This window comes from Falco rusticolus, chromosome 6 (genome assembly GCF_015220075.1).
Source record: "Falco rusticolus isolate bFalRus1 chromosome 6, bFalRus1.pri, whole genome shotgun sequence".
Classification (NCBI taxonomy): domain Eukaryota; kingdom Metazoa; phylum Chordata; class Aves; order Falconiformes; family Falconidae; genus Falco; species Falco rusticolus.
Window position 1 is genome coordinate 169,270 of NC_051192.1, and position 14,339 is coordinate 183,608.

Here is a 14,339-nt window from a genome sequence, read left to right on the forward strand (position 1 = left end):
TGCTTTAAAAAAAAACACAACCAAAACAAAACATTAAAGGCAGCATCTTCCAGGCAGCTCAGATCAACTCTGATCTTTAAGAGAATACTTCTGCAAGTCTGTAATTTCTGGTGTTAAGATGTTCCAAGCTGGTACAGTATTTCAGATGTCAGTGTTCGAATTGTAAATGATGCTTGGGACTGCTGGGTATGGTGCTACTTTGAAGTTCTTAGGAAAATGAAACTGTTGGCATAATCAAAATAGTTGTATTAGCTAGTCAAACAGAGAGAAGTTTTCCTGTTCTATTTTTGCCAGTGTGCTTTTAAGTTAAAAAAGCAGTAACTTCTGGAGATATTTTTTAAGACATGCTACATAAGAGTATGCCATCTGCAAGAAACTAAATATGCGATCCAGCGTATTTAAATCTCAACAGCAGTTAAATGAGCGCTAGGGCTATGCCCAGACATGAAGTTTTCAAACTAACAAGTGCCTTAGCAGGCAAGAGGATTTCTGTTTGAGGCTGTTGTGTGTTTGAACTTCATAACACTTAATTCTTGCTGTAACTGCAAACAGGAATGAAACCTCAGGTGTCAAATTAAATAATTATGGCAGCATTAGTTGAATATAGACATGGGTTTAATATTTGGATGAAACAGATCGTTGGGTTTTGGTTTAAGGTGGTTAAGGTCTTGTGTTAGTGATGGAGAGAACAGGAGGCATTTCGAGTTGTGTGCAGTGGAATGATAAAATGATGAAATTGGGGCTTGAAAGATGCTTTGCAAAAGTTAGCAGTCAGCTTGCTCTGGCATAATATTTGCCATCAGTGTAGGATTGAATTTGAGCTGCCTGTCTGTTTATGCTCTGAAGCACTGAGCTTTGCATACCTGAAATTTAAACTGGTTAAAACTGTGCTATTTTCTGAACTACAGAAGTGCAAAGGAGAGCTATACTGGAGGCTTGTTTCAGAAGTTAAATGACTGTCTGGAAAAATAATGGGAGGAGCAAAGAGAATCATGCCTCACTGGATTTATACCAGTGAGAATTTGCAGACACAGTATACAAGTAAACATATGAGGACCAAACTTTCAAAACCTCTGAACCGCCACTTAATGCCAGGACAACGCTGTGGCCTCTTTGAAGTGTTTTTTTACTCTAGAGGCTGACATCTTTTTAAAGAAAACAGAATAGAAACAAACTTCGAAACCAGTGTTATTTTAGTGAGAGCTGAGTATGGATTAAATAAGTTGAAGACTACTGCTGAAATCATTGTTATTTCTGTAGTGTGCTCTTTGAAAAAAGTTCTGTATTTCATTATTATAGATGGAGTGACAAACAATGAGTTGTAAAAGGGAGAAAACCCCATGTCTAAAATGTCTTGTACAAACAGTGGTTTAACGCTAAGGGAGAAAGATAAATATATTTGGGTTTTTAAACAGTTTTCCTAGTTGTACTGCTAAGCACTATTATTAATTAGCTGGTTTTTTGACATTAAATGTCACAGTGATTTGAGTACTTTTAACATTTGAGATTTGTATTTGTCAGGTGTAGATGAGTGTTTCACTCATGTTTGATGTGCCTTCATAGAGCTACATTTTGGGTTGGATTTTTCTGAGCTGTTTGGTTCATACTTTTGTCATCTTTTTTGGAAGTAAAGCATGTGGTTTGGGGAAAAGGAAAACTTAAAGCTTGAATTCTTCTGTTTCCTGTAGGTTCAGGTGCAAGTCCATCCTAAACTTTCTTCTACTGAAGATGCATTACAGTATGTGGAGGAGTTAATTCTCCAGTTGTTAAATATGTTGTGTCAAGCCCAACCAAGAAGTTTTCTGGATGTAGAGGTATTGAGAATTACTATTAAAAATCTGTAATAATAAACTTTTCATGTAACAGTTCAAAGTAATCATTTCACAACATAAAAAGAAAAACAGTAGTTATGTATCTTTATGTAGTAGAACCTTCCTCATAAAGCCTGAAGAGTTATCTAGTAGTTTCCCTATCAATTGAATTTGTTGTTCAATGCACAGTAAAACTATCTTTGAACTGTATTAGTGTATAATAGGTAGTGAGTGTAACTTGTGTACATAAAGTTGACTGGTTCCTTTTGGAAGACCCGTTTTTTTTCCCACTGATATTGCATGCAAACTATAGCTGCTTAGTCTGAGGCTCTGTGCTGCTTTCTCAGCATGGTGATTTAGGCTGATACACCCCCTGCTGTCCCAGAAATTTGAACAAAAATAGTTCAGTCACTTTCTCAGAATGAGTTGAGGAACACTTCTTTCCTCTATATAGAAACCTCTTCTCTTACAATTGCCTTTTCAAAGATCTACAAGCTGTGTTACTCAGAAAAGCAGCTTGATGTTTGAGAAGAGGGCTTGATCTGAGAAGAGTTTCTCCATTTGAGAACAAATCAGTTAAATGATGTAAGCTTCTACAGCCATGAAAATCTTGGTAGCCCTTTGTGCTTAACCATGATTTGAAGACTTTGGTGCCAAGGTACATACTCTGTGTGCAATGTGCCTGTTGGCTTCCAGTACTTGGGGTCTGTGCCTGTACCAGGTTAGGTAACAAAACAAGATGCAACTTCCTCATGTTCTGAAGAAAGTGGCCTAATGGCAAAAAAACCTCAAACCCAAAAACCCCTTTAAAAAAAAAAAAGTAGCTGTCTGAGCTCAAGATTCATGAAATTCATCCTTCCTCTTCTCTTTTGTACACTGACACCTAGTCTAGTGGTGTTCTACTGTCCCCTTTAATGGCTGGCTTCTTTTGCAACATCATCTGGTCTGGCAGCTCAAGAGACAAGCAGCTTGTGGAAGATTGTTTGATGCTGTGTTTTAAACAACGCTAACAAAACTTGTCACTTGTCACTTGTATTAGGAGTCTTATGGCTGTGAATTCAGGATGAGAAATGCAAGAATTAGAGGTGATCAAGCAACCTCAGTTTACCCCCTTTGTGTTTATGCATAATGATGCTGCCTTTAATTATATGGTCGTACACATCTTATTTTTCCCCTAGGACACCGTCATTGTTCAATCAGCAGGCTGGACTGTGTTAGAGGAGTGAATTCATATTACATAGCGAATGCAACTTTTTTGGTTTTTTTGGTAGGACCTCTGCTTTCCTTTTGCAGAAGCGTTATGATGAGGGAAGAAAAAGAAAAGCCTATACTTTGGAAAGTTGGGTGCCACCTTTATAGAACTGTATTCTGTCCCAGTTTTTTGTCAGAAAGTTTTTGTGTACTTTGTTCTCTACCAGCTCTTTGTAAGTGGTCATTAACTTAATCTTCCCCATTTCATGGTTGCTCAAACTGGGGTCATATTTACGTAAGTGAGCACTTGCAACCGAAACAGTCAGTGGGAACTGTGATCTGAAAAAAGAAAATGTGAAGTTATCTGAGAAGTTAGATTTCTGGCATCTCTGAACACCAAGGCTACCAAAATCAGTGAAGCTTTTAAACCTCCAGAGACCTGTGTGTGAGTTCCAGCAGGAGAGTTGTTCGATGCATGGGAGAGTGTGGTGTCCTCCAGCACCCTGACTGCTAGGAGGAGTAAACAAACTTGGGTCTGTATGGTCCAACTGTAGACTATGAAACTGCTTTAAAATACACGGGTACTGTTGGACAATCTCTTTTCCTATTATGTTCATTTCCATCATCCAGGCAGTTGCATGTATGCAATCTGGACCATGTGTTGATCAGTAAAGGTGAAACAGAAAACTTGTATGATCTCATTCAGTGACCACTTTGTACAGGAATAAAGTGGTAGGACAAAATGTAAGTCATATATTTCCATGCTGAATTCCCAGGCATGTGCACAAGGGGAGGCAAATTGTGCCTGCAATGGCAATTTAATTCTGGCATTTCTCAAATTTTTGAGCACTAGATTACTCTGTAATGATATCCTGATACAGCCTTATGAATATAGTGAGCAGCATGTACCAAATGATAAAAATTGTATGTTTGTATACACTTTTATAGTTGAATTATTAACATTAGCAAACATTGCTTTAAGTAATGGAAAGCAATTTGATAATGTAGTCCTATTGCTAAGCTCATTCAGATTGTGCATTTACCCTTTAGTCCTGTTTTTTTTAAGGATCGTGTTCAAAAAGTTTTTCCCCATCCTATTGATAAGTGGGCAATAGCTGATGCCCAGTATGCTATGAGAAAAGGAAACGAAGAAATCCATTATCTCTCCCAGTAGAAAAAATCCATCCCTTATTAAAGGTAAGCAGTGATGTAATCTTGCTTTTAGAATACACAGAAGTGTTAATTTATTGTAGTGTTTCATGTAATGTCTTATGCTGCCTGAAATGTAAACAAAAAAGATAAGAATGTTTGTTACATAGTTTTAAGTGTTCCAGTTAATTGCATGTATTTTTTTCACTTAAAATTAGTTAATTCTCTCTTGGACAAACAAAGCCAACAACTCATTTGCTATGAATTTGATTGTTGTTGTTTCATTTTGTATGACTAGCAAAATGCTCAAGAAACTAAACATTTAAGTGATGTTTTTGGGACAGTCGTTGGCTGTTGTCACTTCCACAGTTGCTCAGTTAGTAGAGCAACATCTACCAATGACAGTTTTCCTCCCTAGGCCTACAGACTACTGTGTTTTTATTACTAAAACAGACTGTGATATGTGGTGAATGTTTATTGAGCTGGATTCTTAACTTACTGGTTTTTTAGTTGTAACCTATGGTGTGTATTTCATCAACTGAGTGACAGTGAAACACTTGTTTTGTGGTTTTTTTCCCTTTCAGGAAGTTTCTAGGCTACAAAATTGACCACCAGTGTCTGTTTACATAGTGGCAGTATTAGAATACATTTCTGCAGACATCTTAAAATTGGTTGGGAATTATGTGCGGAATATAAGACACTATGAGATTACAAAACAAGATATTAAAGTAGCAATGTGTGCTGATAAGGTAAGCCTAACTCTTGTTTCTCGTGTCAACAGGAATTTTTAGTTAAGTTTTGAGAGGACAGTGTCTATTCCTTAGTGAGTACATGGAGTGTTGTAGCTTTGAAAGAAGAAAATGCTGCCATAAAATATGGTTCCTGTAATAAAGCAAAGCTACCAAATAGCTAATTGAACTTACAGAGCTGTTGCTTGTGCTTATTAATAGTTAAGTCTCTCTTCCTTTTGATATCGCTTGCCTAACCTCAGCAATGTGTGAATGTTTTAAAAATTATTGTGAACAGCAGCACTAACATAAAATTTAACTTCCTAACCTGTAATAGTGGAGTCTTATTTTTGTAGTTTGAAAAAGAAGGCTGAAATTAAGCTTGGGTGTTCTCCCAAAATCACTTAAGGCTATATTGCATGTAAAAAGCATTTTGATGGTCCAACATTTTAAAACAAAAAACCCACCTGCGTTGGCATCTCAGCCTAATCCTCCCTTAGCAGTCCGTATTTTTATCTGCAGGTAGTCTTGTAGTTTCAGAAGATTCATTAATTTAGACAGGAATTACCTCTCTCTAACAGGGATAGGCAAGGTTCCCTGCCTGTGTCTCAGGTGCCTTTGCACTCTAGCTCTGTGGCCACCTCATTAGCATCTCAAGTTTTCCAATTTTTAAAGAACAAGCTTGAAATCAATCTTTTAAGTGCTGGGATTTAAGAATCTCTAATCTTGCTGAAGTCTTAAGGATTTTCAGATCTGTTGCCTCTCCAGTATTTTTCTCTTCGTCTATGTTAATATCTTCAATTGGGAATGTCTCTGTGTTTCAGTTAATGCCTTTGTCTCATTTCCTACTTGCTTTTTTTTCATCCTGCTTTCTTCACCTTTCTTTACTCTCTGTTAAGGTATCTGGTGAGGTCTTGAAGAGTCAAGTCCTTCTCAGTCAGGACAGTAGTCTTGGCTGCCTCTTTGCCTTTGGGCATATCTGCCTGGGTGTTAGGGCAGGTTTGAAGGGGTACATTTGAATATTTGTCATAGAATAATAACAGGAACAAGTGCTGTTGCTGCATGCTTCTTTCTATCCTAGGAAAGGTGATGAGCAGAAGAGCTGTGATGAAGTTGATTTAGGAACTTCCATTACATTACATTGGAGGAACTGCTTGATATGTACACAGAAGAACTTTTGAAAGGCTCTAAATCAGGCCTGTTGGTTTACTGCCTCAGCAGAACAAGCTATTGCAGGTGCTCCTAAGGTGTTTTCTTTCCAGTTGCACTGAGATACTTTGTAGTATATTATGTTCATTCTCATAATGTCTTCTGCTTGGTTTTATTTCTTGAGACAAAATGACCAGAACGGTTTCTTGGCCTGGGGTGCCGTTTGTTTTATACTTCCACACTTGTTTTTGTGCATCCATCCTTCTGGAAAATTTTGCCTTGTCTGCAAAAAACTCCATTAAAATGCAATCTGTTTTTCTTCCACTATCTGCTCATGCTTCTGATTGCTTTGAATTCAATATCTGGGTATAGTTACTTTAAATGTTTCTGTGGATTTCATAGTAGTGAGATACCCACTTTGTGAATTACAGCCAGCAATCTTCTAGCTCAAGTGTGTGCTAGAGCTGCTTCTGTGAAGTAAAGTTACAGATGTTGGGGCCTCCGTGAATACCTGCATTACTCCATGTAATTTCCTACAGTATCATAGAATTACAGAAACATTTAGGTTGGAAAAGACCTTTGAGATCATCAAGTCCAACCATTAACCCAGGACTGCCAAGTCCACCGCTAAACATTGTCCCTAGGCACTGCATCCAGTGCTTCTTGAACACCTCCAGGGATGGTCTCTCCACCACCGCCCTGGGCAGCCTGTTCCAGTATCTGACCACCCTTTCAGTGAGGAAAGTTTTCCTAATATCCCACCTAGACCTCCCCTGGTGCAGCATGAGGCCATTTCCTTTTTGTCATGTCCCTGTTACCTGGGAGAAGAGACCGGCACCCCCTGCCTACAGCCTCCTGTCAGGCAGCTGTAGGGAGCAATAAGATCCCCCCACTCTGAGTCTCCTCCAGACTCAGCCCCTGCAGCTCCCCCCGCCCCCAGCCCCTTCCCCAGCCCCTGCCCGGCTCTGGACATGCTCCAGCCCCTCCACGTCCCCATGGCAGTGAGGGGCCCAGAGCTGAGCCCAGGGTTCGAGGGGCGGCCGCACCAGCACCGAGCGCAGGGGACGGGCACTGCCCCGGCCCTGCTGGCCACGCTGTTCCGGGTACCAGCCAGGATGTGTTGGCCTTCTGGCCACCTGGGCACAGGGCCGGCCGTCAGCCAGCCCCCCCAGGCTCTTTTCCACTGGGCATCGTGAACTTACAGATCCCCAAGAATTCTCTTGCAGGATAGTTAATTTATCTAATATCAGTAGTCAAGAGCTTGGTTAACTGACATGTCTTCTGGAGAAGTGCCTGTAATGTGCTTTAAAGAAGAAGGACTTTTACTGTAAATACCAGGTAAATGTCATGTTTGTTGTGGCTGTGGCTCATTCAGAATTTAATTTTTGATCTCCGGTTTTTTAGTTTTGAAAACACTTTTTCATTCTGTTTTCTGCCATTTTAAAAAGGAGTTCACTGTTTAATGGGTTAGCCTTCCTCGTGGGTTCTTGGGCTATTTGCAGCTTTGATCCTGCAGTCTTTTCCTCATTCTTTTCACGGATTGACAGCAATCATGTTGGTCTCTGCAGTAACAGGCAAAGGTTGCCATTGCTTCACCTCTTACCTGTTCAGAAGGAAGGCTGGCAAGCAACACTTAAGTTCTCGTTTATTTCGAAGTTCACATGTATGTTTGATATGCTTCATGACTTCCTGGAAGGGGTGTAGCTCTGGGCAGCAGATTTGTTTATAAGTGCTGTCCCATCTGTCTATCCCAGAACAAAGTTATTTTCTACATTGAACTACAACTTGTGCTGGCTTGTTAACATTTGCTGCATCATTGTGGATTGTTTCTGGACCCTCTTTAGTTTTCTTTCTGATAAAGATAACTTCAAATTAGGATGCCTTTTACTAATTTGCAGGCAATTTAGTTTGCCTTTGAGATGTTCTTTATCATGGAAACAATGCAGAGTGTGATTTGTTTGCCACTTGCTAAGTCATTGTAATGTCTCCTGGCTCAGATACCATGTTGGAAGAAGTGTTCAGTGATCCCACTCTTCTTGAAGTTTGAATTATTAATTGCTTGTCTTTGGTAAGCCTTGCTTGGGTATGAATTGGGACCTCTGGTAGTCAGAGTTTTTAGAGGTCCTTTTGTCTATGTAGTTTTGCAGTGACTGCCACCTTTTCCGAAGCTGGTGCCCTTCCTTGAGGGTCTGTTTTAACAAGAGAACTCGGGAGTTACTAAGGACAGAAACCAGTCCATGTACAGTGTGTGGTCAGGCCAGTACTCATCACAGATAGATTACAGGGTTCTGAGCACGATCATGTGTGACTTCCTATTAAAGCTAAAGCTGAAAAGCCAAAAATGCACAACCTTTTTGACTTCAGGTAATATAGTGTCTTCAGAAACTTAGATTATGTATAGCTAATTCAGAGTAATAGAATACAACTAAATGCTAAATGTGTTTGTATACTTCATAGACCTCTTAAAATTATAATTGATTTTAGGACTACACTTTTGGAGAGATGCCTGGATTGGTCTAAATGACTGGGAATTCTTCAGAAATTACTGCTGCAAATTATGACTTGCAAATTCATAGCAATGAATATTGCTTTTGTAATGCTCAACCAATTGCAGAATGATAATACACAAATCTTACTGCTGATCAGTCTGATTTCATGGGAATTATAGGTTTCCTTTACTGGGAACTTACTGGTACATCTTGAAAAGAAATTATTCTCACTTTGTGGATTTTTCCTTCTCATTGCTACGTAGGTATTAATGGATATGTTCCATCAGGATGTAGAAGATTTAAGTGCACTAACTTTATCTGATGAGGAACCATCCACCTCAGGGGAGCAAACCTATTATGACCTAGTGAAGTCATTTATGGCAGAGGTTCGACAATATATAAGGGAACTAAATCTCATTATCAGAGTTTTTAGAGAGCCATATGCCTCCAACTCCAAACTATTTTCATCTCATGTAAGTATTGTACAACAGTAAACAAAAAAAACCCCTACTATAATATCTATAGTTAAGTTCTAGAAGTGTTCATCTAGATTTATTGTCCAGTTTAAATAACATCAGTAGAGGAGCAAGCACTTGTCTCAAGTTCTGAAATAGAAATAATAAAGGAGCATTTAGGGGGAAGCATGGGTCTTGTAGAACTGCAGAAGAAACCACCCAATTTACTACATTCACTTGCAGGCCTGTAATTTAAGATCTGTCACTGTTGTTCCTTGCCATGTTTGAATCATTGTAAATGTTTGTGTATTTATAAATACAGTCGTTATTTTAAACATTCTATGATCTTATATAAATTATACAGAAAGTATGTAATAAAATGTTATAAAATCTTGTTCTGTTTAAGGAAGTGCTTGACTTTCTTGTAATAACAGAATAGCTTTGCAATAACATTCTTCCTTTTAGAAATTGTGTCCAATTCCCTGTTGACTTTTGCCTGGTTCTGTTGCTTTTTGCAGGATGTGGAAAACATATTTAGTCGTATATCGGACATTCATGAACTTAGTGTGAAGTTATTGGGTCATATAGAAGACACTGTTGAAATGACAGATGAAGGTAGTCCTCATCCACTAGTAGGCAGCTGTTTTGAAGACATGGCAGAGGTGAGAAAATACTTGGGGGCTTTTTTGCTATTCACGTGTGTCTTAATTATTTGCACTTCGATGCTAAGTGCATCTCTGTTCTAGCTGCCTTTGTTTGGGTTGAGATCTCTTCTTCCAGCCTCACCATTATGAATAGGGTGGCCATTTTTGAGAGTGCTTTTACCTTTTTAGTCTCTAAACCATAGTTTATATAGGGCTGTTTAAACTTTAGAGCATGGTGGGGAAAAAACACCTGTCACTAGACTTCAACAGTGGAACAAGAGCTGCTTTGCCAACAGGCTTGCTAAGCTGGTGAGGAAGCTTTTGAACTAGACTCCTCTAGTTCAAAATGGATGGAGACTGAAGTTTGCAGATTAAAGAACTGAGAGGAGAAAGGGACGTGCATAATAGAAGGCACAACAACAAAGGCCCTTGCACCTTCCTCCTGAGAAGGTGGGGTGACCAGAGGTTCATCTGAAGTGTCTCTTTCCCCAGGGTACATGTGCCCATGTACAGATACAAGGATGTGGGAGTCTGTGCGCAGTTGCAGAGGTGTGTGACTGAATTAGTGACATGGCAGGAAGGGCTGCATGGTGGAGGGCTGTATGAACAAATACAAGCACTCAAGAAGAACAGGTGGGGAAGATGAGGCCAGGAGGCTTGACAAAAAATCACTTCAAATACATGGAGCTCTGTTAAGGAATGAACGATGAGCTGGTTGAATGGTTAAGGATCAGAGGAGGAGGCTACCAAAGGGCACGTTGTGGTCAGGCTCCTACTGCAAAGACTGCCCAGTCATTAAGTGGCCAAACCTTCTCTAAACAAGTAGGAGTTGTCTCCTTATCCCAGGCCCTGGTTCTCTTGGGAGAATAACCTTCCAGACATCTACTGGGTGGACAACTATCTGTGGTTTAAGTAATCCAGAAGATTTCTTTTTTTTATGGCACATGCTGATGGCCAACTAAGAAAGGTGTGTGGCGTTTGACCTCTTATGAACAGGGAAGAACTGGCAGGAGCGTTGTAGCTAATGGCGGTCTTAGCTGCAGGTGGTAGAGATGGTAGAGTTTAAGGTCCTGAAAAAAGCACAGAAGATAAGCAAACTGAAGACTTTGGGCTTTGGGAGAGTAGACTTAGCTTGTTTAGGGAATTGGAAGGCAGGATCACATTGGTGGTTTCCTTGAGGATAGAAAGGGTTCAGGAAAGCTGGTTCATTTTCAAAGGCAAGGTGTTCAGAGCACAAGGTTATATGCATTCCCAGTCCCTAAGAAAAAGGGTAGGTGTAGCGGGAGGCAAGGACAAGCACGGTTTGGAGTTTCCTGTTAAACCAGGCTTGGCCCCCTCGCTGCAAGAAGAGCATTGAAGTGCTGGAGCACATCCAAAGGAGAGCAACAAAGCTGGTGAAGGGTCTAAAGAACAAGTCCTGTGAGGAGTGGCTGAGGGAACTGAAGTTATGTAGTCTGGAGAAAAGGAGGCTAAGGAGAGCCCTTGCTGCCCTCTACAGCTGTCTGAAAGGAGGTTGTAACAAGGTGGCTGTTGGTCTTTTCTTCTTCCAAGTAGCAAGTGATAGGACAAGAGGAAATGGGCCTCAGGTTGCACCAGAGGAGGCTTAGACTGGGTATTAAGAAGAAACTCTTCACCAAAAGAGTTAGCAAGCACTGGAACAGACTGCCCAGGGAAATGGTTGAGTTGCTATCCCTGGAGGTATTTAAAAGATATGTAGACATGGTTTAGTGGTGAGCTTAGTAGTATTAGGTTTATGGTTAGACTGGATGATCTTAAGGGTCTTTTCCAACCTAAATGATTCTGTGATTCAAAAAGAAACATAGGCTTCCCAAGAGGAATGTAGAAGCACTGTCTGGGCAGGTAGAAATGGTATTAAGAGGGCTGCAGCTCAGCTGGAGTTAAACTCAGTGAGGGGTGCAAAGCAAGAAGGACTTGTATAGGTAAAACAGTATGAAAAAGATGATGGTAGGAAATGCACAAATCTTGCTCATGGGCTGAGAGACCCTGTGCTGGAGGACATGAAATGGACTGAGGTACCTGAGTCTCCTTTGCTTGGTCTCTACTGGCAAGATGTGCTTCCAGGATTCCCAGTTAGGCCTGCTGCCAAAGATCGAGGGAGAGAGGTGAAAGTCAAAGAATGACTTAGGGACTGTTGATCTAAGGCTATATGCAAGCCTATGGGGCAGGACAGAACGCTGAGGCAGCTGGCAAATGTCATGCAAGGCTGCTGTCTAGAATTCTTGAAATTTAGTGGTGAGTTTTTGGTGTTCTCCAGTAACTGGACATAAAATGCTATGCCCAGTCTCAAAAAGACTGATGAGTATGATCCTGGAAACGAGAAGCTGGCCAGCCTCTCCTCAGTCCCTGAGAAGATCAGCAAATCTTTGTGGAATTCACATCCAGCGATGTGAAGGACTAGAAGCTGATTGGCAACAGCCAGCACAGATTTCCAAAGGGCAAACTGTACCTGAACAGCTTGCCTGCTTTCTATGAGATGGTTGGCTCCATGGACAAAGGAAAGAGCAGTTCACATCCCTTATCTGAACTTATGAGAGACTGTGCTGAAGGTCTTGCTTAGTATCCTTGTACTCTGCAGGACACCAAGCTGACTAGCTAGTTGAATTACAGAGTGGGTGGGAAATTGACTGGGCTGGCAGGCCTGAAGGGCTGTCATCAGCAATACAAAGTCCATCTGGTGGCCAGTGGTTAGTGGCATTCCTCAGGGTTTGATACTGAGGCTTATACTGTTTAGTGTCTGTATTAGTGTTGTGGGAGGAGGTCTGCCCCTCAAGTTGGTAAGTGATGCCAAATTGTGGTAGGACACACAGGATGACAGGGCTACTGCTTGGGGGATCTGGTAGGCTGGAGAAATAGACCTACAGGAACCTCATAGAGATGATTAAAGGCAAACATGAAGTTCTGCACCTTGGACCAAACAACCCTATGCAATGGTCTGGCTGCCTCGCTGAGGAGCAGTACTGCTCAACAGGGCTCAAAAATCCTCAGGAATTGGCAGTGAAGGCTAAGTGCCTACTGGGTTTTATTAGGAAAAGTGTAGCTAGCAGGTCGAGGGATGATTTCTCAACTGCTGCACAGACCATGTCTGGCACACTGTGTCTGGTTTTGGCCTTCCTAGTACAAGATAGGCTTATACGTGAAGGTTGTCATGATGACTAAGGACTTGAGGGCCATGATGCACAAAGAGCGTCAAGAGTACTGGGTTTATTCAGTCTTAAAAAGAGAAGTCTGAGAAGGGAGATCTTACTGCTGTCTTCAGTCTACACCTGAAGGGAAGGTGTAGAACAGTCTGAAGCAGGCTCTTACTGGGGACTCACAGTAGAGAACTGTTATGTGAGGTGAGAGAGAGTGTGCACGAACGGTAAAAAGAGTAATCTTGATTAGATGCAGGGGTGGAGTGGAGGAATCTGCAGTTGAGAACAACTGAACACTGAAATAGCCTGCCCAGAGAGGTTTTGGTGCCTCCATTCTTGGAGATACTTGAAACTCAACTGGATGAGACCCTATGCAACATCACTATGTTTGACGCTGGGTCTGGCTTTGGCCCTGAGGTGGGCCCCGCTTTGAACAGGGAGTTGGACCAGTCAACTTCCAGAGATCTCTTCCAGACTAAAGTACTCCGTGAGTCTGTGCATGTGAAAGTATTGATTCTTCTCTATAGGTGTTCTGGAAAAAAGTAGCAGAAAAGTCTCTCCTATGTAGTATATGTATTTGCTTTAAGAAATACGAAGTTTAGGTAATAAATCAGTTTTGTAACATTTTTCTGTATTTCTTCTTAGGAACTAGCGTTTGATCCATATGAATCATATGCACAAGATATTTTGCGACCCGGTTTTCACGATCATTTTCTAAGTCAATTATCAAAGCCAGGAGCAGCATTTTATTTACAGGTAACTTTCTTCTAAGTCAGTCATACTATTGATATTACTATTTTAATTACATTGTTGCTTTAATATATTGATTGTTTTAAGACTGAAACTTATTTTGTTTCTAGTCAATAGGTGAAGGCTTTAAAGAAGCTGTTCAGTATGTTCTACCCCGGCTGCTCCTTGCCCCTGTTTACCACTGTCTTCATTACTTTGAACTGCTAAAAGTAAGAATATTGTGTCAATCTGATGGTTTTCTTTCATAATTCTCAGTGTTGGGTAACAGAGCTTTGTGCGTTCAGTTAGGTGTAAAACCTTTTACTAGAATACGAATAATAAAGCTGATATGACAAAAGAAAAGCAGGTTATATGCTCTGCTGCGTAGTATAGCTAACTGAGTATCAGTTTGTAATTTCATGGAAGCTTTACAGTAGCTCATGATTTGTGTTGCATGATCGAGGAGTTATTAATTTAGAAAGCAATAGAGATCTAGATACTCATATTCTTGGAATTATTGTTTTGACAATGGTCAAAGAAAATGGCAAATGGTTGTATTACAGAAAATGTCAAAGGCTTTCTCAAGCTGTTACTTTGTCAATTTAAAATCACAGGAAGATTTCCCTTCAGACTTCTTTTTATTTTCTTAAAATCTTCAGTGTTCTTGCAGTGTACATCCCTTGGTGGTTGTAAAGGTAATAACTTTCTTCCAAAGGCAGGGCTTGGTTGATTTATACTCTTCTTGGGCTTTTTGTAATGAGACCTCACATCAGTAGGGTAACAATAAAGGCTCTGTAACATACACATGTAGAGAAAATAGCTACAACGTGTTTTTTGGGGGC

General features: G+C 40.5%; 1 protein-coding gene across 1 annotated transcript in view; it reads left to right on the forward strand.

The window, feature by feature from the left end:
* The window catches only part of SOS1 (SOS Ras/Rac guanine nucleotide exchange factor 1), a 51,976-nt gene that overhangs the window by 7,529 nt on the left and 30,108 nt on the right, over positions 1-14,339 (forward strand). Inside the window, 9 exon segments of the mRNA XM_037393179.1 lie at positions 1,689-1,814; positions 4,069-4,132; positions 4,135-4,211; positions 4,740-4,764; positions 4,767-4,900; positions 8,781-8,990; positions 9,491-9,634; positions 13,414-13,524; positions 13,629-13,727. Coding sequence (XP_037249076.1) covers positions 1,689-1,814; positions 4,069-4,132; positions 4,135-4,211; positions 4,740-4,764; positions 4,767-4,900; positions 8,781-8,990; positions 9,491-9,634; positions 13,414-13,524; positions 13,629-13,727 — 990 coding nt within the window.